This window comes from Equus przewalskii, chromosome 7 (assembly GCF_037783145.1).
Source record: "Equus przewalskii isolate Varuska chromosome 7, EquPr2, whole genome shotgun sequence".
Lineage (NCBI taxonomy): Eukaryota > Metazoa > Chordata > Mammalia > Perissodactyla > Equidae > Equus > Equus przewalskii.
This window is the reverse complement of record NC_091837.1, coordinates 6,468,168-6,487,571: the sequence shown is the minus strand read 5'-3', so window position 1 is coordinate 6,487,571 and position 19,404 is coordinate 6,468,168. Positions and strand designations below refer to the sequence as shown.

Sequence of the window (19,404 nt, the reverse complement as noted above, 5' to 3'; positions counted from 1 at the left end):
AGCTGTAGGACTTTGACCTTTAAAATTCTGAGCTATGTGGGGTCTGGCCCCGTGGCCGAGTGGTTAAGTTCGCGCGCTCCGCTGCAGGCGGCCCAGTGTTTCGTTAGTTCGAATCCTGGGCGCGGACATGGCACTGCTCATCAGACCACGCTGAGGCGGCGTCCCACATGCCACAACTAGAAGAACCCACAACGAAGAATACACAACTATGTACCGGGGGGCTTTGGGGAGAAAAAGGAAAAAATAAAATCTTTAAAAAAAAAAAAAAAATTCTCAGCTATGTGGAGAAATCTACCACATGATTATTGGCACTTCAGGTAGAGGATAGAGTAGACATCAAAATGGACTTTAGGAAGTCTTTTGCTTTTCAGAAGGCGTTTTATTCTTGCCTAAGGTACAAAGATTTTGTGTTTAAGTCAAAACCAACCCCTTTGGTAATAGGCGCATTTCATCATCTGACTACACTTGTTAAAGTGCTTAGAGACTGCTCTCTCTAACTCAGTATGCTGCTACTGATTCAGTCTTGCTTCCTCCCACTCTTTCCTTCTGTAACTGAGAGGAGGAGCTCCTTGTTAGTTTCCCCTCCTACCTCAGACTTGAAAATACAATGTCTCTCTATTTTGCCAGTAACACTCTACTAGGTGGGCTTAGTTTTTGTCTCAAATGGCCAATCTCCCTCAAACCCCCAATCTGGAGCCTTAAACATATTTCTTTGTAGCTGGTTCCTTCCTAAGTATCAAGCTAGCACCAAATGCCAACTTGTAGAGTATTTTTCCCTTTTCAACTTTGTAATAGCATTCCTAAAGAATAGGAATTGGCGTCTGTGCCAGTCTTCCTCTACTTTGTATATGGGATGCCGCCATAGCATGGCTTGATGAGTGGTGTGTAGGTCCGCACCTGGGATCTGAACCTCTGAACCCCAAGCCGCTGAAGCTGAACGCACGAACTTAACCACTATGCCACTGGGCTGGCCCCTAAGACAGTTTTTTGGATAACATTTTATTTAAAAATTTTAAAACATATAGGAAATTTGAAAGAAGACTATAATGAATATCTGTGTACTTTTCACCTAGATTTACCAATTATTAACATTTAATAGATACATAATTATCTTATACTTCATCATACATCTCCTAAGAACAAGAGCATTCTCTTATATAACCAAAATATAGTGATGTTCAGGACATTTAACATTGATATAAATGCCATTATCTAACATACAGTTCATATTCAGATTTCACCAATTGTCCTGACATTCCTTATTGAAATGTTTTTCCTGATCCAGATTTCTCTCCAGAATTTCTCAGAATTTTCTCTAGATTTGTACATTGTTTTTAGCTTAGATAATCTTTTGTGTTTGTGTTTTTTACAATATTTTATTGTGGAAAATTTCAAACATACAGAAAAGTTGAGAGAATTGTACAGTGAACACCCGTATACCCACCACCTGGGTTCCACAATTAACATTTTGCTATATTTGCTTTATCACTTTTCAGGTTACCCTTTCATATCATTTAAAAGATAAGTGCATGTTCTTTGGGGCTGGCCTGGTGGCATGGTAGTTTGCGTGTTCTGCTTTGGCAGCCCAGGGTTCGTGGGTTTGGATCCTGGGCACAGACCTAGACACTGCTCATCAAGCCATGCTGTGGCGGTGTCCCACATACAAAATAGAGGAAGACTGGCACAGATGTTAGCTCAGGGCCAATCTTCCTCAAGCAAAAAGAGGAGGATTGGCAACAGATGCTGGCTAAGGCCAATCTTGCTCACCAAAAAATAAATAGTGCATGTTCATTGTAGAAATTTGGAAAAATATAGAAGAGCATAAGGTAGAAAATAATAGTGGCTCTACTGTCCTACTGAGATAATAAGATAATAATAAATAATTATCATTTATTATTTAGGACTTACCATGTACAGGGCACTATTCTAAAACTTTACATATCTTGATTCATTTAAATATCACAACATCCTTATGAGAGGGTCACTGTTATCCTATTTTACAGAAGTGGAAACTTGGACACAGAGTTTAAGTAATTTACCCAAAGTCCATGAAAAATTAAGTGGTGGAGTATGTGCTTGACTCAAGCAATCTAGTTCAGCGTCTGTGCTTTTGATCACTGTGTTCTTCAACCCCATACTGACTATACTTTAAATTATTTGTTGATCTCCTATTGGGTCCTATATCCCTGTGAGAATTTCATGAAAGTGATGGGCCATCTCCTTCCCTGACACCACTGTTCATCCCTTAATACCATTTCAGTGGATTCCTGGAATTCTGAGAACTCTCTTGACTTAACAGTATATGAAATTATATCTACGTAATGAGTATGAATTCATTTGAGCATAATTATGAATATATTAAAACGTTATATAAAGCAAGAATATATGAATTATGAATGTAGATTTGTATATACATATAACTATATCATTAATATGTTAAAATTTCCCCATGTCATTAAAAAGTCATCCTGAACGTTTTTTAGATTGAAAGAAGCTTTGACTGTGTTTTTCTTAACTACAAAAATGGTATTGGGGCCAGCCCCGTGGCCGAGTGGTTGAGTTTGCGCACTGCGCTTCGGCGGCCCAGGGTTTCGCCGGTTCGGATCCTGGGCGCAGACATGGACCACTCATCAAGCCATGCTGAGGCGGCATCCCACATGCCACAACTAGAATGACCCACAACTAAAAATATACAACTGTGTACTGAGGGGCTTTGGGGAGAAAAAGGAAAAATAAAATCTTTAAAAAAACAGTACAGATTCATTTTAGGAAAATCACAAAATACAGTTAAGAGTAATTCAGAACATTCTCAATTCCACCTCCTAGATATAGTCATCATCGCCTGAGTGCATCAAATCCTATTCTTTGTTTATAGAGACAAAATTAGTTTTCACAGAGATATGATCACACACTCCTGTGATTTTTCTGCTCGATGTTTCAAACTGGTGTTTTCCACTATCACGAATGCCATTCCATGTGAAATACTCTGCTCCACAGCATCATTTTTATTGCTGTATAGAAATTCCATTGCATTGCCAACTACTGTTGAACACTGAGATGACTTTCAACTTTTCACTTTTGTCAATAGTTTTACCAATGAGTGTTCTTATGGTTAAGTTTTTAAGCATATCTTTAGTTATCCTTAGGATAAATTCCCAGAAATGGAGTTATTGGGTCAAGGGGTATCTATTTTTGTTAAGGCTTTTCATTTGTACAGCCAAATTGCCCTCCAAAAACGTTGAAGGAGAAAATCCTGGTTTCATAACAGTAGTGTTATTTCTCTCTTCCCACCAACACTGAATACTCTTTCCTTTTTCGGCTTTTTCCCAACTGGATTGGAGGAAAAGTTATTTCATTGAGTCTTAATATTCATTTCTTTCATTTCTGAGAGTGAACGTTTTCTCATGTTTATTGGCCTTTGTATTTCTCTTTTGTGAGGTGTGTATTCATCTTCTTAGCTCATTTTTTCATGTTTTTTGTGTTACTCCAGTCTGACTTTGAAATCCAAAGGGAAGTATTTTTAACACTGTGGTGCATGTTTCTCCAGATCTTTTTCTGTGTAGCGTGTTTTAAAATTGGGTGATCTTTTTTTGTTTTTAGTAAAGTCAAATATACGTAGGTAAAGAGGATAGCATTTTGAACTGCCATATACCCATTACCTATATTCAACAATGATCAAAAAGGATCACATCATGTTTGATGGCTGTATAATATTTTGTCATAAGCTGAAATTTATCATAATTTTCACTATTCCTTATTGTTACATATTTAATTTTTTTCTAATTTTAAAAATAACACCACTGTGATAGGGAGATACATAGTTATGTATACCTGAATATTTTTTAAGAGAATTTTTTTAGAGCAGTTTTAGGTTCACAGCAAAATTGAGAGGGAGGTACAGAAATTTCTCATATACCTCCTTCTCCAACACATGCATGATGCCCCCCTCCCATTATCAACATCTCTCATCAGAGTGGTGCATTTTTTACAATTGAGAAACCTACGTTAACACATCATAATCAATCACCCAAAGTCCATAGTTTACCTTACAATTCACTCTTGGTGTTGTATGTTCTGTAGGTTTGGACAAATGTATAATGACATGTCTGTATGATTATAGTATCATACAATATGTTCTCTGCCCTAAAAATCCTCTGTGCTCTGATTATTCATCCCTTCTCCCATACCCAACCCCTGACAATCACTGATTTTTTGAGTCTCCATAGATTTACCTTTTCCAAAATGTTCTATAGTTGGAATCATACAATATGTAACCTTTTAATATTGGCTTCTTTCACTTAAAAATATGCATTTAAGGTCCCTCTGTGTCTTTTCATGGCTTGATAGCTCATTTCTTTTTAGTGCTGAATAATATTCTATTGTCTGAATGTACCACAGTTTGTCCATTCACCTACTGAAGGACATCTTGGTTGCTTCCAGATTTTGCCAATTATAAATAAAGTTGCTATAAACATCCATATGCAGGTTTTTGTGTAGACGTAAGTTTTCAACTCATTTGGGTAAATACCAAGGAGCATTACTGTTGGATCATATGATAAGAGTATGTTTAGTTTTTTAAGAAACTGCCAAACTGTCTTCCAAAGTGGCCGTACCATTTTGCATTCCCACCAGCAATGAATGAAAGTTACTGTTGCCACATCCTCGTCAGCACTTGGTGTTGTCAGTGTTCTAGAAGTTGGCCATTCTAACAGGTCTGTAGTGGTATCTCATTGTTGCTTTAATTTGCATTTCCCTGATGACATATGATGTGGAGCATTTTTTCATCTGCTTATTTGCCGTCTGTATGTCTTCTTTGGTGAGATGTCTGTTCAGGGCTTTTGCCCATTTTTTAATTGAGTTCTTAGTGTATTGCTGAATTTTAAGAGTTGTGTATTTTTGGATGATGGTCCTTTATGAGATGCGTCTTTTGCAAATGTTTTCTCCTAGTCTGTGGCTTATCTTCTCATTCTCTTGACATTGTTATTCGCAGAGCAGAAGTTTTTAATTTTAATGAAGTCCAGCTTACCAGTTTTTTCTTTCATGAGTTGTACATTTGGTTGTGTATCTAAAAAGGCATCACCATACCCAGGGTCATCTAGGTTTTCATATCTAGGAGTTTTATACTTTTGAGTTTTATATTTAGGTCTGTGATCCAGTTTTTGTAAATTTTTATGAAGGCTGTAAGTCCTGTAAGTTTAGATTCATGTTTGTTTGAGGTTTTTTTGCATGTGGATGTCTAGTTGTTCCAGCACCATTTGTTGAAAAGACTATTTTGCTTCATTGTTTTATCTTTGCTCCTTTGTCAAAAATCAGGTGACTGTATTTATGTGGGTCTATTTCTGGGCTCTCTATTCTGTTCCACTGATTTATTTGTCTCTTCTTTCACCAATACCACTCTGACTTGGTTATGTAGCTTTATAGTAAGTCTCGAAGTTGGCTAGTGTCAGTTCTCCAACTTTGTTCTTTTCCTTCAATATTGTGTTGGCTATTCTGGGTCCCATGTGTTTCTTTAGGATAAATTCCCAGCATTAAAATTACTAGGTTGGGGCTGGCCTGGTGGTATAGTGGTTAAGTTCACATTCTCTGCTCCATTCTGCTCCAGTGACCTGGGCTTCATAGGTTCGGATCCCGGGTACAGACCTAGCATTGCTCATCAAGCCACACTGTGGCAGCATCCACGTAAAATAGAGCAAGGTTGGCACAGATGTTAGCCCAGAAACAATCTTCTTCAAGCATAAAGAGGAAGATTGGCAACAGATGTTAGCTCAGGGCCAATCTTCCTCACCAAAATAAATAAATAAATAAAATGAATAAAAATTACTAGGTTAATGGAAATGTATATAATTTTTTAATTTAAATTTTATTTATTTTTTGGACTACATTCACATAGTTCAAAGTTTTAAAGGTTCAGAAGGCATATAATAAACAGATTCTCATCCATCCCTTTCTCCTAATCTAATTCCCTGACCTAGATATATTTATTGGATATATATGTAAAACATATATATGGATGTTTTCTTTTAATGCTTTTTATATATACCATGTAATTGTAATTCAGTATGTGAGAACGTTCATATCTCTGCTCAACATTGGGCATTAATATAATCTCAAGGCAATTTTTAAATTTTTTTTTCAATCTATGTAACTATTGATGTGATTACATTTCTTTGATAATGTTTGTTAAATGCACTTGACGTTATTGCTTATTATTATATGATAAATTCCCCTAACTCTGGGGTTTCTATCTTCTCCTTTCCTTGAAACCCTGTAAGGGACATGATGTCCTACATGTAATAGCTGCTCAATATCTATTTTATGATAATACTACTTTCAGAGTGGTGGTGCAGAATGAGAGGAGAGAAGAGTGGACTTCACTCCTCGTGACCATTAAAAAACTCTTCATCCAGTATCCAGTGTTGGTGCGACTGGAACAGGCAGGTACTGCATCCGGGTAATAGAAGGTGCATCAGGGAACGGAGGTGTAGGATGGAGGCTGGGAGGTGAAGAGGTTCATGCTTGTTTCCCTTCCTGTGTTGTATATAGTTTCTCTATTTCCGGTTGGGTGCAATTGTTCATTATATCTGCAGTAAGTTTGATAATGTCTCTGCTGCTGGGTTGGGGGGACCCTATGCAGCCAGACACTTTGCACTTGTTTTTTAAGACTTCATCCTTCATGAGATGTTTTTCCTTCTCTTGCGTTTTTTTGCTTCAGAGGGCTTTCCTCTAGGAGACAATTCTACCTCAGCACAAGGAAACTACCTAGAGGCCATCAATCTGTCATTCAATGGTGAGTAACGATGCTGGCCACAGTGAGCAGGCATCTTGCTTACCACATGGCTATGAACTTCTCTTTACTAATATCCAAAGACCCAGACCTAGTTGATGATGCTGCATCTACCTCTGAGATTAATTGAAAGCAATAACTTTTGATTGGATGGTTTTAATGGCCAACATTTAGCGCTTAGGTCTTCTGCTGGGAAATTAGCTTGCTATTCTTATCTGCTTCTCATGGTAACCTAAGAGGAAGGAGCTGGAGGGAATCTTCCTTGGGCTCTTTGTTTTACTAAAAACTGTGTTCTTATTATATTCCACCCCATCCTTCAACTGCTTCTAAGTAATTTTTTTTAAAATCTACATTTTTTTAAATTACAAAAGTGACCCATGTGTCTAGAATTCAAGTAACAGAGAGGTATATTAAGTGAAAATGAAGGTCTACCCCCTCCCTCCACTATCAGTCTCCTTTCAAGAGGGACCATTGTTAACAGTGTGATGTGATTTCTTCCGAATGTTTGTCCCTGCATTTCTGTGTTAGTTGAGAGATTTTGTTTGCAAATAACAGAAACCTACTGAATTCATTTAAACAAAAAGAAATGTCCTCTAAGGATAAAGGGGCTTGGTGGGGTGGCCAGGAAAGTCTTGAACACCATGCTGAAGAAGGTGGGGCCAAGGGTGGCTCTGGGAAATGGAGCAGCAGGAATTCCTGGAACCATGTTCAGCTCCCAGCAACCCTGTCTGTGCTCTCTGTTCAGAATACCACATTCCAGCAGGGCAAGTCAGATTGGCCCAGCTCCGGTTAGGTGTGTGTCTGGCACTGGCCAGTGGTGGGAGTGATGATGCGTGGTCACTTCACTATGTCTATTGCCTTCCCATGTGTCTGTACCCAGGTACTAGGGATTCTGGAACACAGGGTCTTTTATTAGTAAGTCTTTTTGTCGTAGTTGAATATCACTGATTTTCTTTTATTTATTTATTTATTTATTCATTTTGAGGAAGATTAGCCCTGAACTAACATCCATCCCCATCTTCCTCAACTTTATATGTGGCATGCCTGCCACAGTATGGCTTGATAAGCAGTGCGTAGGTCCATGCCCAGGATCTGAACCTGCCAACCCCGGGCCACTGAAGTGGAGCGTGGGAACTTAACCACTACGCTACCAGGCTGGCCCATGAATATCACTGATTTTCCATAGTAAGAATTGCACAGGCCAAAAATAAAAATTAAGTTGCCAAATTTACAAAGTCACCCCAAGTTTCTAGTCACTGTCTTAAATATTGTCTTAAGTTAATATTTGATTATTATAAGTTTTCATACAGACTAATTTGTGGATGGTTTAAATTAATAACATGAAATTTGAGCATTTAAGACTGCACAAGGCAGATATTAGGCATCGATGAGAATTAACAAAGGCAACGGTGACTTAGTCTTGTGTTCAAGTCATTCTTAGTGTAGAAGGGGAAAGATAGACATGCACACAGCTAGAATTCAGGTCAGAATGTGGCAATTGCTATAAAAGATATATGGACAAGATGCTGTGACAGCACAGAGTTGCTTGCCAGTGACTGGTTTCTAGAAAGCTGTAACATTTTCATTGGAGGACTTTTTGCTTTGTTTCAAGTGTTTGACAAGCATTACATCAACCGTAACTTTGACCGAACGGGGCAGATGTCTGTGGTGATCACGCCTGGGGTGGGCGTGTTTGAAGTGGACCGTCTGCTCATGATCCTCACCAAGCAGCGGATGATAGATAACGGTAATGCTTGCCAGTCTGTGCCGTCTCTGAGTGTGTATAGACTGCCTTACCCTTGGCGCTCTGAGCTTTCCCTGGCCCTGTGCATCAGAGATCGGGGGATGTGAATAAGGTCAGGTGACAAAAAGAGTTCCATGAACTAATCAGTCTGGGAAATGCTGGGTCATCACAGTTGGGCAGATTCCCTAATTGCAGGTTTTAATGTGTTAGTGTACTTTGTTTATCTCTAAAGAGTATAACCGGGACTCTGAGTTTCCCAAGCATATTTGACACTGGAGAACCCTTTTTGGGGATTGTTTTAAGGAACCGGTGTGTCATCAGCCCATCTGGGGGGATACCGTCAGACCATCTGGTCTAGTCCTCCCTCTGTGATGGGCCATGCTTCCCCAGCCCATACCCCACACCCCGAATTTGGTTTGTGTTTCAACAGCAAGATGGAGTTCAGAAAGTAAATCCTGATTCCAGTAAAGAAGCTCTTTGGAGTGGTGTGGATTGTTTTGCTTTTTCCTAAAATGACAAGGTTCCTTTTCCTTTCTGGCCTTGAAACTTGAGTAATGGAGGCCTGGTTTTCTTTTTGACAAATCGTGATCTGCAAAGCAGTCAGAGGCTAATTGTCAAGCATTGAATAGTGGCAGATATGATGGGACTTAGTAAAGAAGAAACAGACAAAATGCCTCTATTTACTTCTTTGCTGCGTAGGCTGCACTGATGAGGTTATAAATTGTAGGATGTTAAGTCTGCTTTGCCTCATACCCTGATCCAGTTAAATAAAATCAATTATAGATTGGAACACTTATCTCTACCTCTTTCCTCCCCACCCTCAAACTCTTTTTGTCTTTTCTTTTGTAGGAATTGGCGTGGACTTGGTGTGCATGGGGGAGCAACCTTTACATGCTGTCCCATTGTTCAAGGTAATTAGATTTTGGATTGCTTATTAAAGGTCAGTTTCCAGCACCAGGATGATCTCGAGAATAGTTCAAAACAGAAGAGTTGGAGTAGGTCCACATCCTGCTTGTTTTCTGGCTGATGTGTGCACTGGCTCTTTCCCTTTCAGCTTCATAATCGGAGTGCACCATGCGATTCTCGTCTGGGTGATGACTACAATATTCCTCACTGGATAAACCACAGGTGGGTGTGATCTTGATTCATAGTAGATGATAAGGTTTTCAGATAACTTCCTTGCCATTTTCTCTTCAAATTATTAAGTTATCACTATAAAATCTTTTTTTTTTTTTTTAAGATTTTATTTTTTTTCCTTTTTCTCCCCAAAGCCGCCCGGTACATAGTTGTATATTCTTCATTGTGGGTCCTTTTAGTTGTGACATGTGGGATGCTGCCTCAGCGTGGTTTGATGAGCAGTGCCATGTCCGCGCCCAGGATTCGAACCAATGAAACACTGGGCCTCCTGCAGCGGAGCACGTGAACTTAACCACTCGGCCACGGGGCCAGCCCCTATAAAATCTTTTAAGAAATCTTTTATAAAATCTTTAAGAAAATGTGGAAACCTCAGTTTTCACTTTTGCTTAAAGCTTCTCTACATACAAAGCAGTGGTGGCAACATAAGAACAGTCTACAGTGAAAACAATAAAAACAAATTTTGAAGGACTTGTTTCCACTACTGTTGCCAACTCCTACTGTTCCCAATTCCCACAGACCATAGCAGACCAACATTGTGCCTGGCCTTCTCTGTTTGTAGAAAAATCTCCATGTCTCTTCTTCACATGAGATGAGGCCTCAGTGTTCCTGCTAATTCCAGTTCAAGAATGGTGTCTCTTGGGGCTGGCCCCGTGGCCGAGTGGTTAAGTTTGCGCGCTCCGCTGCAGGCGGCCCAGTGTTTCGTTGGTTCGAATCCTGGGCGCGGACATGGCACTGCTCATCAAACCACGCTGAGGCAGCGTCCCGCATGCCACAACTAGAAGGACCCACAACGAAGAATATACAACTATGTACTGGGGGGCTTTGGGGAGAAAAAGGAAAAAAAAAAAAAAGAATGGTGTCTCTTATCCCTTGGCCAGTGCCACTGCCTTATCCTGGTCCTCATCCTTTTGAAATACTGCAATAATCTTATTAGTGTGTCTATTTCTAGTCTTTCTCCTTCAGTCCATCCTTTAGACCAGGGATTTTCAACCTTGACACTACTGACATTTTCAGCTGGATCATTCTTTGTTGTTGGGGGCTTGTCTTGTGTGTTGTCGGATGTCAAGCAGCATCCATAGCCTCTACCCACTAGATGCCAATAGCATGCGCCCCCAGTTGTGACAACTAAAAATGTCTGCAGACATTGCCACATGTGCCCTGAATGGCAAAATCCCCCCACCCCTGTCATTGAGAATTACTCCTTTAGACAAGTGGTTTTCTTCTTTCCTTTTTCATTTTTTTTCTTAAGCAACAAGGCCCTTTCTTCAAGTAAAAGTCTTTCTTGGAATCCCAATATATAACAGTGAAAAAGTATTAGTGTTCCTCTCTATCCTCATAGCAGGTCCTGATCTAGCACTAAGGAACCTTGGGGGTCTGAGGACTGGCATCTGTCAATCATTGCTGTACATGGTTGCCAGAGTCATTTTTGTGAAAACTAAATCCTACTGCTCTTTTCCTCTGATTCCTCATGCCGACTAAATAAAGACTAAAGCGTTTGACATCTGAGGCCCCCTCTCCCACCATTTGCCCTCTTTCATTCTGCATGGCAGACACCCACATCTCATTCTCACAGCTGAGCTTTCTGCCTAGAAGGCCTCTTTACTGCCCTTTCCCTCACAAATGCCTATTTATCCTCTAAGACTCAGCTCAACATCTCTTTTCTGTGAGTTCTTCCTGTGCTGTCCCCAATAGCTAATGGCTGCTTTCTGTTCAGCTTCCAGAGCATTCTACCCTTCTGGATTGTCTGTGTTAAGCCAGAACTCATGAGGGGCAGAAGACCACTTGGTTCATGCCTTAAGCTCAATAGGACCTTCAATTTTGGCTTCTGTGTACTTGCAAATCTTTGTTGGAGTCCAGCTTGTAAATTCATCACAAATGTTGACTTCAGCCTCATAGTATTTCCTTTATCTTTGTCATGAGTCATATTACCCTTGTATGAGGGTTACTGCTGGTTAGTTGTGATCATTCATAGATGAAGAGCCAGTTTCATGAGCAGGGAAGAGTGGTTGGCCTTCTCTGTAAGGATGGTGTGGTCACATTGTGATTATCCTGTTCCCGTGTGCTTCTCTCTTCTCAGGTAGCCCAGTGAGATACTCTCTGGCTGGTCACCTGTATTATTCCTTTACATGTGTGTATATGTGACTGTTTAATGATGCTCAATCTTATGGGTTGTCGTATTTCCTGACGAAATCACATTAAGAAAAAGTGATTGCTTCATAATAAGATGCCTTCAGAATCTTCCTCATCTTGTGTTTATGTTACTGTTATTTGAAAAACTTGTTCAGGTAAAAGAGGATTTTCCTTCTTTTTTTGTTTTTGGTGAGGAACATTGTCCCTGAGCTAGCATCTGTGCCAGTCTTCCTCTGTTTTGTGTGTGGGACACTGCCATAGCATGGTTTGGTGAGTGTGTAGGTCTGCATCCAGGTCTGCACCCTTGAGCCTGGGCCACTGAAGTGGAGCACGCCAACTTAACCACTACGCCACCAGGCCAGCCCCCTAAAATAGTATTTTGAGCTTATTTCTTTTTCACTTATTTCAGAGACCAATGTATCTTCTTTTTTGTCAGCCCTCTAATTATTTTTGGATTTGTAATCTTTGACTAAGACATTCAGAATCTTTTGCTAATAAGAAAATAGCTACTAATTATTCACCATATTTCATTGTTTTAAGTTTAGTTTAGGAAATAATTAAGGGAAAAAGTAGCTATAGCACACATGAAATTGTATATGAGTTTAAGCATGTCACTGTCCTCAAATTTTACTTTATAATAACTTGAAAGTTTCTTCCTTTGTCACTATTTTTCATCCTGCATTGGCTCTCTGGTGCCATTTAAGATGTAGCATGGATTCACACTTCAGGGGCTTCAGACTCTGAGAGCTGGGAGGGCCCGAGCCTACTTTTCATGTCATTGTGAGCCTTGTTTGCTTGAGCCACGCAGGGACAGGAACAAGAGGGCCTGAGAGGATAGCTGCTCACAGGGCCATTGTTCTCATCCTGTCAGCAGGCTTCTTCAGAAGCGGCAAAGTGCTCCCACAAGGCCTCCTAAGTATAGTCAAATTCTCTGCAGTGAGAACTTATTACTCCCGAAGTATTATTGGCTAATAATGAAAATTGATCTAAAAAGTACATTAATCAAATACGTAAGAGTTATAATACTAGGATTTTTGGAGATATCACAGCATGTGACTGGAATCTATCTTGGAGATCATAGAGACCGTCCAGTCACATTGTATATAGGTAAGGAACCCAAGTTCCGGAGAGGTTAAGTGGCTTGCCTAGGGCTGAACAGCAAGTTCATGGCAAAGCTGCAATTGACTTTGAACCATTTGAAATTGTGATATTAGATTGTTTTTTATTCAAACACAGTGATTTCATATGGTTTCATCAAGTAAAAACCCATTCTTCTGGCTGATGTCACTTCACCACTCAGATCTTTCATAATTAATGACTGGAAAGCGAGTAGCATCCTCTGCTTAGTACTTTCTTTGCTACCACTGCGAGAGGTCAAGTCCCAGGGGCTGGACTCTAGGTCTGACTACAGCTGGTTTCCTTATGTTCTTATCCACTTAATGTGCCACTAGGATTGCCCCACTATCCATTGGTTATCTATTGATACTGTCCCTTTTTATGTTTTTATGATCAGAGTTATGATGGAAGGTGGGGATTGGTCAATATTCAAAACATCTTTACCACAAATTACTTGTAGATAAAGGAGAATACAGAGAGATGCCTGAGGAATAGAAAAGTCTTCACAGCCTCTGTTCACTCATTCGTTCAAGATTCCTAGGGCATGGTTGGGTCTCCAGTTTTCTTGTGTGCCTGACATGACTACATTAAGATATGATTTTCAGAGCATTTGGTGGTTTTGTCATCTTTTCTTGAGTGCCATAGTTTCTTTTCTTACCTGGGTTATTCTTGCTTATTAAGTGCTGATCAATCAGTGAGTGAGAAGGACCTCCCTTGGGCCCAGCATCGAGCCAAGAATCTAGGTGAAAAAGTATTGTGGTGTACATAGTTTTATTCCCTGCCATAAAGTGGAGATTCTAATCCAGTTAGGAATCAGGACTAGCATGAGACGATTTTTGAGGAAAAGAAGAATAGAAAAATAATTAAAAACATAATTAATGTTTTGTAGTACTTACAAAAGAAGTTAGAATTGGGAAGATCAGAGAAGCCTGAGACAAAAGCATTCATGAGAGGGCTGATCCATGGCTAGGATGTCACCTGTGTCTTGAGGTTTAAAATGAAGGGGGTTTAGATTCATGATCCTGTTTGTTTCTTTCACAGTTTCTACACGTCCAAAAGCCAGCTCTTTTGTAACAGTTTCACCCCACGGATAAAACTGGCAGGAAAAAAGGTAGGAGTCACCAACCAGCAGGACCAGCAGAGCCTTCAGGGACTGTCACACACTGATGTGGTTATTTTGTTCTCATTGTCCTGAGATAACCCCTCCCCACCACGGTCATGAGTAGAGTTTAAGAAATTTGTCTTAGAACTTCACAATTTTCTACATTAAATAAATAAGTAGCAAGGCAAACGCTCAGGGTGCAAGAAATATCTTTGGCAAAAATATGACAAAGGACTATTTGTAGATCTTTAATAATAAAAGAACTATTTTTATTATGATATGACTGGTTTATTCAGATACTGAGACCTCTCACATACTGGTGGGGACAAAGATACAGACACGTATTGCAGCAAAAGGGAAATATGTTAAAAAGATCACATCTTAGCAGTAAAGAAATGCAAATTCAAACAGGAATGGGGATTTTTTTCTTTTGGCTTACCAAATAGGTTTAAAACACTAATTATACCAAATGCTGCCATAAGTGTGGTGAATTTGCTGCTTGCATATCTGGTTGGTGTACGATACTTAGGGAAAGCAGTTCAGCCATATGTGTTAAGAGTAGTGCAAATGTTCATGCCATTTGGCCAGATAGTTCCATTTTTTACTATGTGATCTAAGGAAACAATTGAGGATATTGTATGCAAATAGCTCTTGGTCTAGTTCTATATGTAATAGTGAGAAGTTGAAAATAATAGAGAAATGACTAAATAAACCATGAAATATCCACTCAGTGGAATATATTTGTAGCAAATAAAAATGCTACTATTAAGAACCTGAGAGGGGCCGGCCTGGTGGCACAGTTGTTAAGTGCGCACGTTCCGCTTCAGCGACCAGGGGTTTGCCAGTTGGGATCCCGGGTGTGGACATGGCACTGCGTGGCACGCCATACTGTGGTAGGCATCCCACATATAAAGTAGAGGAAGATGGGCATGGATGTTAGACTCAGGGCTAGTCTTCCTCTGCGAAAAGAGGAGGATTGGCCGCAGTCAGCTCAGGGCTAATCTTCCTCAAAAAAAAAAAAAAGAACCTGAGAAAGCGTTTTTAATGTAATACAAAGAGAAAACCAGGCTATTATGTATGTGGGCCCCACACTAGGGTGCTCTTGCTTATCTGCCTATTTCTAGCAGAGCTGAACCTTTTGAAAGTTGCCCCATTGTGCCTGTGTTGCATTAGTAGTATCAGGGCCACTTCCATTTTGGGAGGGAGAAGGGGGTTAATGTTACTCTTTTAATAGGGCGAATATTAATTTGGAGGAATTTGAGGACTCCTAAAATGCCCTGTCCAGTGGTGAAGTGCTGGGACTCTGCCCAGAAGGGCCTTCTCCTACCTTCTGAGGTTTTATGTCTTTACCACAACCATTCTCGGCAAAGTGGAACATGGAGGAACCTCTCTGCAACACGATTGTTTTAAAGGAGAAAGAATCAGTATTGTTACAGAAGGTTTAAGGATCCTGAAAAAGATTTATTTAAAAAAAAAAGTGATAATTCTTTCAGTTTCCTCTCTATCTTTGTACTCCATTTTAGCAAATTGGGTGATCTACTGAGTGCTTACAGATAGGTGAGAGAGCCATGGTGAACGGGGAAGCATGCAGAGTTTGGGGTCAGGTGGAACCTAGCTATAGTAGGACAAACGTACCAGTGGATTGACCAAGAGTCTGAAGAGGTGGGCTTGGATTTTGGCTTTGCCACCTGCTAACTGTGTGACTTTGAGCAAGTCCCTTATTCTGTCTGGAATTGAATATCCTCACCTGTAAGGTGGGGTCCATGCTGCCGTTGGATAGAGTTGTGAGAGTGAACAAGGTGTGAGGTGGGAAGTAAAGGGCCTAGTGGGGTTTGACACCATGGTAGGTGGGTGTCAGGTGTTAGCTCCTGCCTTTCCATCAGTTAGTGAGGGGCAAGACTTGGTCTCTGCCCTGGGAAGCAGCCACTTCCATACTGTGCCTTGTGATAAAAGTTCTATTCTATCAGAGGAGGGAGTGACTAATTATCTATTTAATTTTACAGCCTGCCTCTGAGAAAGCAAAAAATGGCCGTGATACATGTGAGTATTTTTCGAGATCTCCTTTCGTCACTTTGAGAGTCAGCTAATCCATGGCAACAAGATTATATGTGGTCCCATAAAAAGTTCACAGCCAAGCTGGGAGACCTGATTTCCCCTTGTGTGACCTTGGGAATGTCCTTATCCACTTTGTATATTTTTTTCCTGTCAACTGCAAAATGGATGATGACAAAACCTTGTTTTGCTTTTCCTTAGGTCACTTGGAGGGATCAGCTAGAAAGTTTTAAAATACTAAACCTACTTATTAAGATGATATTTTTAAAGTGGGATCACAAAAGAATGAAATACTGCCATCACCTTGCCTTTATTTAGTGCTGTGCTATTTATGTACCACTTTGACATATAAGTCATTTAATCTCAACAACGTGATGAATGGGTTATTATCCCATTTTTTTCATGGGGAGATGGTGATGATCACCTGTGCCTTGCAGATTTTGACGAAGACCCTCTGAAGGCATCTGGTTGAAATGTGTTTTGATGAAAATTCGTATTATTTGTGTATTTCAGCTCTTGGGACTCCGAAAGAATCTGAGAATGCCCTTCCCATCCAAGTAGATTATGATGCCTATGATGCTCAAGTGTTCAGGCTGCCCGGCCCATCCCGGGCTCAGCGCCTCGCCACCTACAGGTTTTCTGCCAGATTCACTTTGGGGTGGTTGTAAAACTTGCTTAGGAAAACCTGAGGTCCACTAGGGACCTTCATGAGAACAACCTTAAAAATATTTTACATTAAAACTAGCCAAATGGAAGCCATAACGTGTAGATCACTAGGGATTCTGTTTTCGGGTTCTCTGGCCCAGCCATTTTGTTAGCTATATTTGCTGTGAGCTATTGTCCCCAAATAAGGAGAGCATTTTTCTGCTTTTTCTAGCCAAGAGAAGCAGTTCACAAATTCTGGAATCTTCTCCTCACTGGGCTGCCACTAATGTATGGATAGATCTTAGGGCCCAGAGTTTCTTTTAGGTTTTTTATTCCCAGAAGGCAAGAGACTTTTCTTTCTTTAATTACTGCTTTTAAAATTTGCTCCATGGTGTTTTGGTCATATAATAGTTTGTAATAGTGATGTAGTTAGATTTACCAATATATTCATTTCTGGGTCTTGTATAAGAAAGATGTCCCTGTCCCAAGGTTAGAGATATATATTTTATATTTTCTTCTAACACTTTATAGTCTTGATTTAGACTTAATTCATTATGTAGAAGTTTGTTATGAATGTGTGAAACAAAGCTCTAGCGTATTTTTCCCCCTAGTTTACTAAATACCATGAGTCCATTTTCCAGATTTCTTAAATGTTCAAGTTGATCTAAGCACAGCTGATTGGAAGAACATTTCATCTCTTCACATTGTGGCAAATGAGCTTATAGAGGCCACATGATTGTCATCTGTCCTTTTCCCTCATCCCATTTTAATGTCTCATCTGAGACTGGAGCTCAGAATAAGTGCTGTTAGCAGCAGCCCCCCTGCACATAGATGCTGCTTAGGGACTCGGTGGTGCTTTTCTTCTGAATATTTAAAAATGCTTTCACAGCCCAAGATCCTTGGTTTTCTTTTTTCTAATCAAAGATGGCAAGACCCAGTATTTCCGAGACTCATGCTGTGTGTTCCTTGAGGGCACAGACCACATCTTAATCAGTGCTCTATCCTAAATCCCCTATGCTGGGTGGAGCATCTGCTGGTTCTCAAATATTTACTCTTGAAATAATGACTGTGTAGTCAGCCCTTGGGATCTATTTTCAGGCTCTGTTTAAGCTCTTACTTAAAACAAAATCCTTCCAGGTGGAAAGAGAGCAGCTCTGATGCCAGAGGGGCAGCTCTATCGGCAATTGCTGACTCTTCCTTTCTGAATTTTTGCCTTCCCGTTGGGCTTTTCTCCTTTTGATCCTTCTTCCTACTACTTCCAGAGGTTTTCTCCTTAGAGAGTTTTATGTTTTAATAAGGGTATACTGTTTTTAAAATTTTTATTAAGGAAATGTTCAAACATGTTCAGATAGACTAGTGTAATGAATAGCTATCAGCATGTTGTCAGTCTTGTTTCATTACTTCCCACACATTTTAAATTGTGCTTGAGTATTCTAAAACAAATCCCAGGTGTCCTGTTTTTTTTTTACCTGTAAATATTTCAGTATATGTCTCTAACAAATAAGAATTTTAAAAAAATTATCATAGTACACCCTTATCACTGGTAACAAAATTAATATCCTCTGGTAGCCACTTCAGATCCAGATTTCCCAATTGTCTCAAAACGTGTCTTTTTTTTTTTAAGATTTTATTTTTCCTTTTTCTCCCAAAGCCCCCGGGTACATAGTTGCTTATTTTTAGTTGTGGGCCCTTCCAGCTGTGGCATGTGGGACACTGCATCAGCATGGCTCGATGAGCAGTGCCGTGTCCGCGCCCAGGATCCGAACGGGTGAAACCCTGAGCCGAGGAAGCAGAGCGCGTGAACTCAACCACTTGGCCACGGGGCCCGGGCCCCAAAAAACATGTCTTTTTATAACTGATTTGTTTGAATTGGCATCTAAAGAAGATGCGCATGTTGCATTTTATTGTAATGTCTTTTTTTCTGTGACTATAGAGTGTCTTGCTTTCTTCATTTGGCTGATTATTTCCTTATAATGTTAAACTTGTCCTCTATTCTCTGAATTTCCTGTAAATTGGCAATTATCTCTAGAGGCTTGATTAGATTTAGGTTCAATTTTTGGATGCAAGAAGCCTTCCCACGTGGCGCTGTGTACTTTCTCTTGGATCACATCGTATCATATCTGGTTCCCCTATTTTCAGCGATATGACATTGATCCGTGGGATCAGGTAGAGTCACACCAGAGTGATTACTTCTGTACAGCTATGATCCGAGGACTTGAGCCTTTTGAAAACTGACATTCATCTCCCCCATTTCTTACACAACATCTCAAGCTGCTCAGGGCAAAGCACCTTCTACACTCTTTCCCACTCATAGATCACATTGGGGATTTTTGTTATTGGTTTCCCAGGGAGCTTGGACTGGTGACGGGTTTGGGGATTTTAACCCTAGGTGGTGCAGTATCCCTTGCTTGATGGTAACTTGTTGTCTCTCACTGGTCAGGTCTGTGCGAGAGCGGGAGAGTCACAATCGAAAGAGTGCCAGCTCCTGTGATGTCTCATCCAGCCCTTCCCTGCCCAGCCGTGTGCTCCCCACTGAGGAAGTGAGGAGCCAGGCTTCTGACGACAGCTCCCTGGGCAGGAGCGCCAACATCCTGATGATCCCACACCCCCACCTGCACCAGTATGAAGTCAGCAGCTCCTTGGGCTACACCAGCACTCGAGGTCAGAGAGCTGAGGCATGGGCAGAGCTGGACA

The 19,404-nt window shown here is 40.4% G+C and overlaps 1 protein-coding gene across 16 annotated transcripts in view; it reads left to right on the top strand.

Annotated features, from left to right (window-relative positions):
- The window catches only part of DEPDC5 (DEP domain containing 5, GATOR1 subcomplex subunit), a 115,957-nt gene that overhangs the window by 24,483 nt on the left and 72,070 nt on the right, over positions 1-19,404 (top strand). For all 16 annotated transcript variants that reach the window (XR_011541771.1, XR_011541770.1, XM_070626892.1 and 13 more), the window contains exons 13-21: positions 6,335-6,438; positions 6,713-6,787; positions 8,397-8,531; positions 9,378-9,439; positions 9,583-9,656; positions 13,953-14,022; positions 16,017-16,053; positions 16,579-16,699; positions 19,151-19,371. Coding sequence is in view for 14 of the 16 variants with exons in the window: in XM_070626892.1 (XP_070482993.1) it covers positions 6,335-6,438; positions 6,713-6,787; positions 8,397-8,531; positions 9,378-9,439; positions 9,583-9,656; positions 13,953-14,022; positions 16,017-16,053; positions 16,579-16,699; positions 19,151-19,371 (899 nt within the window). In the remaining 2 variants the exon portion in view is untranslated. The remainder of the gene's footprint in view (positions 1-6,334; positions 6,439-6,712; positions 6,788-8,396; positions 8,532-9,377; positions 9,440-9,582; positions 9,657-13,952; positions 14,023-16,016; positions 16,054-16,578; positions 16,700-19,150; positions 19,372-19,404) is intronic.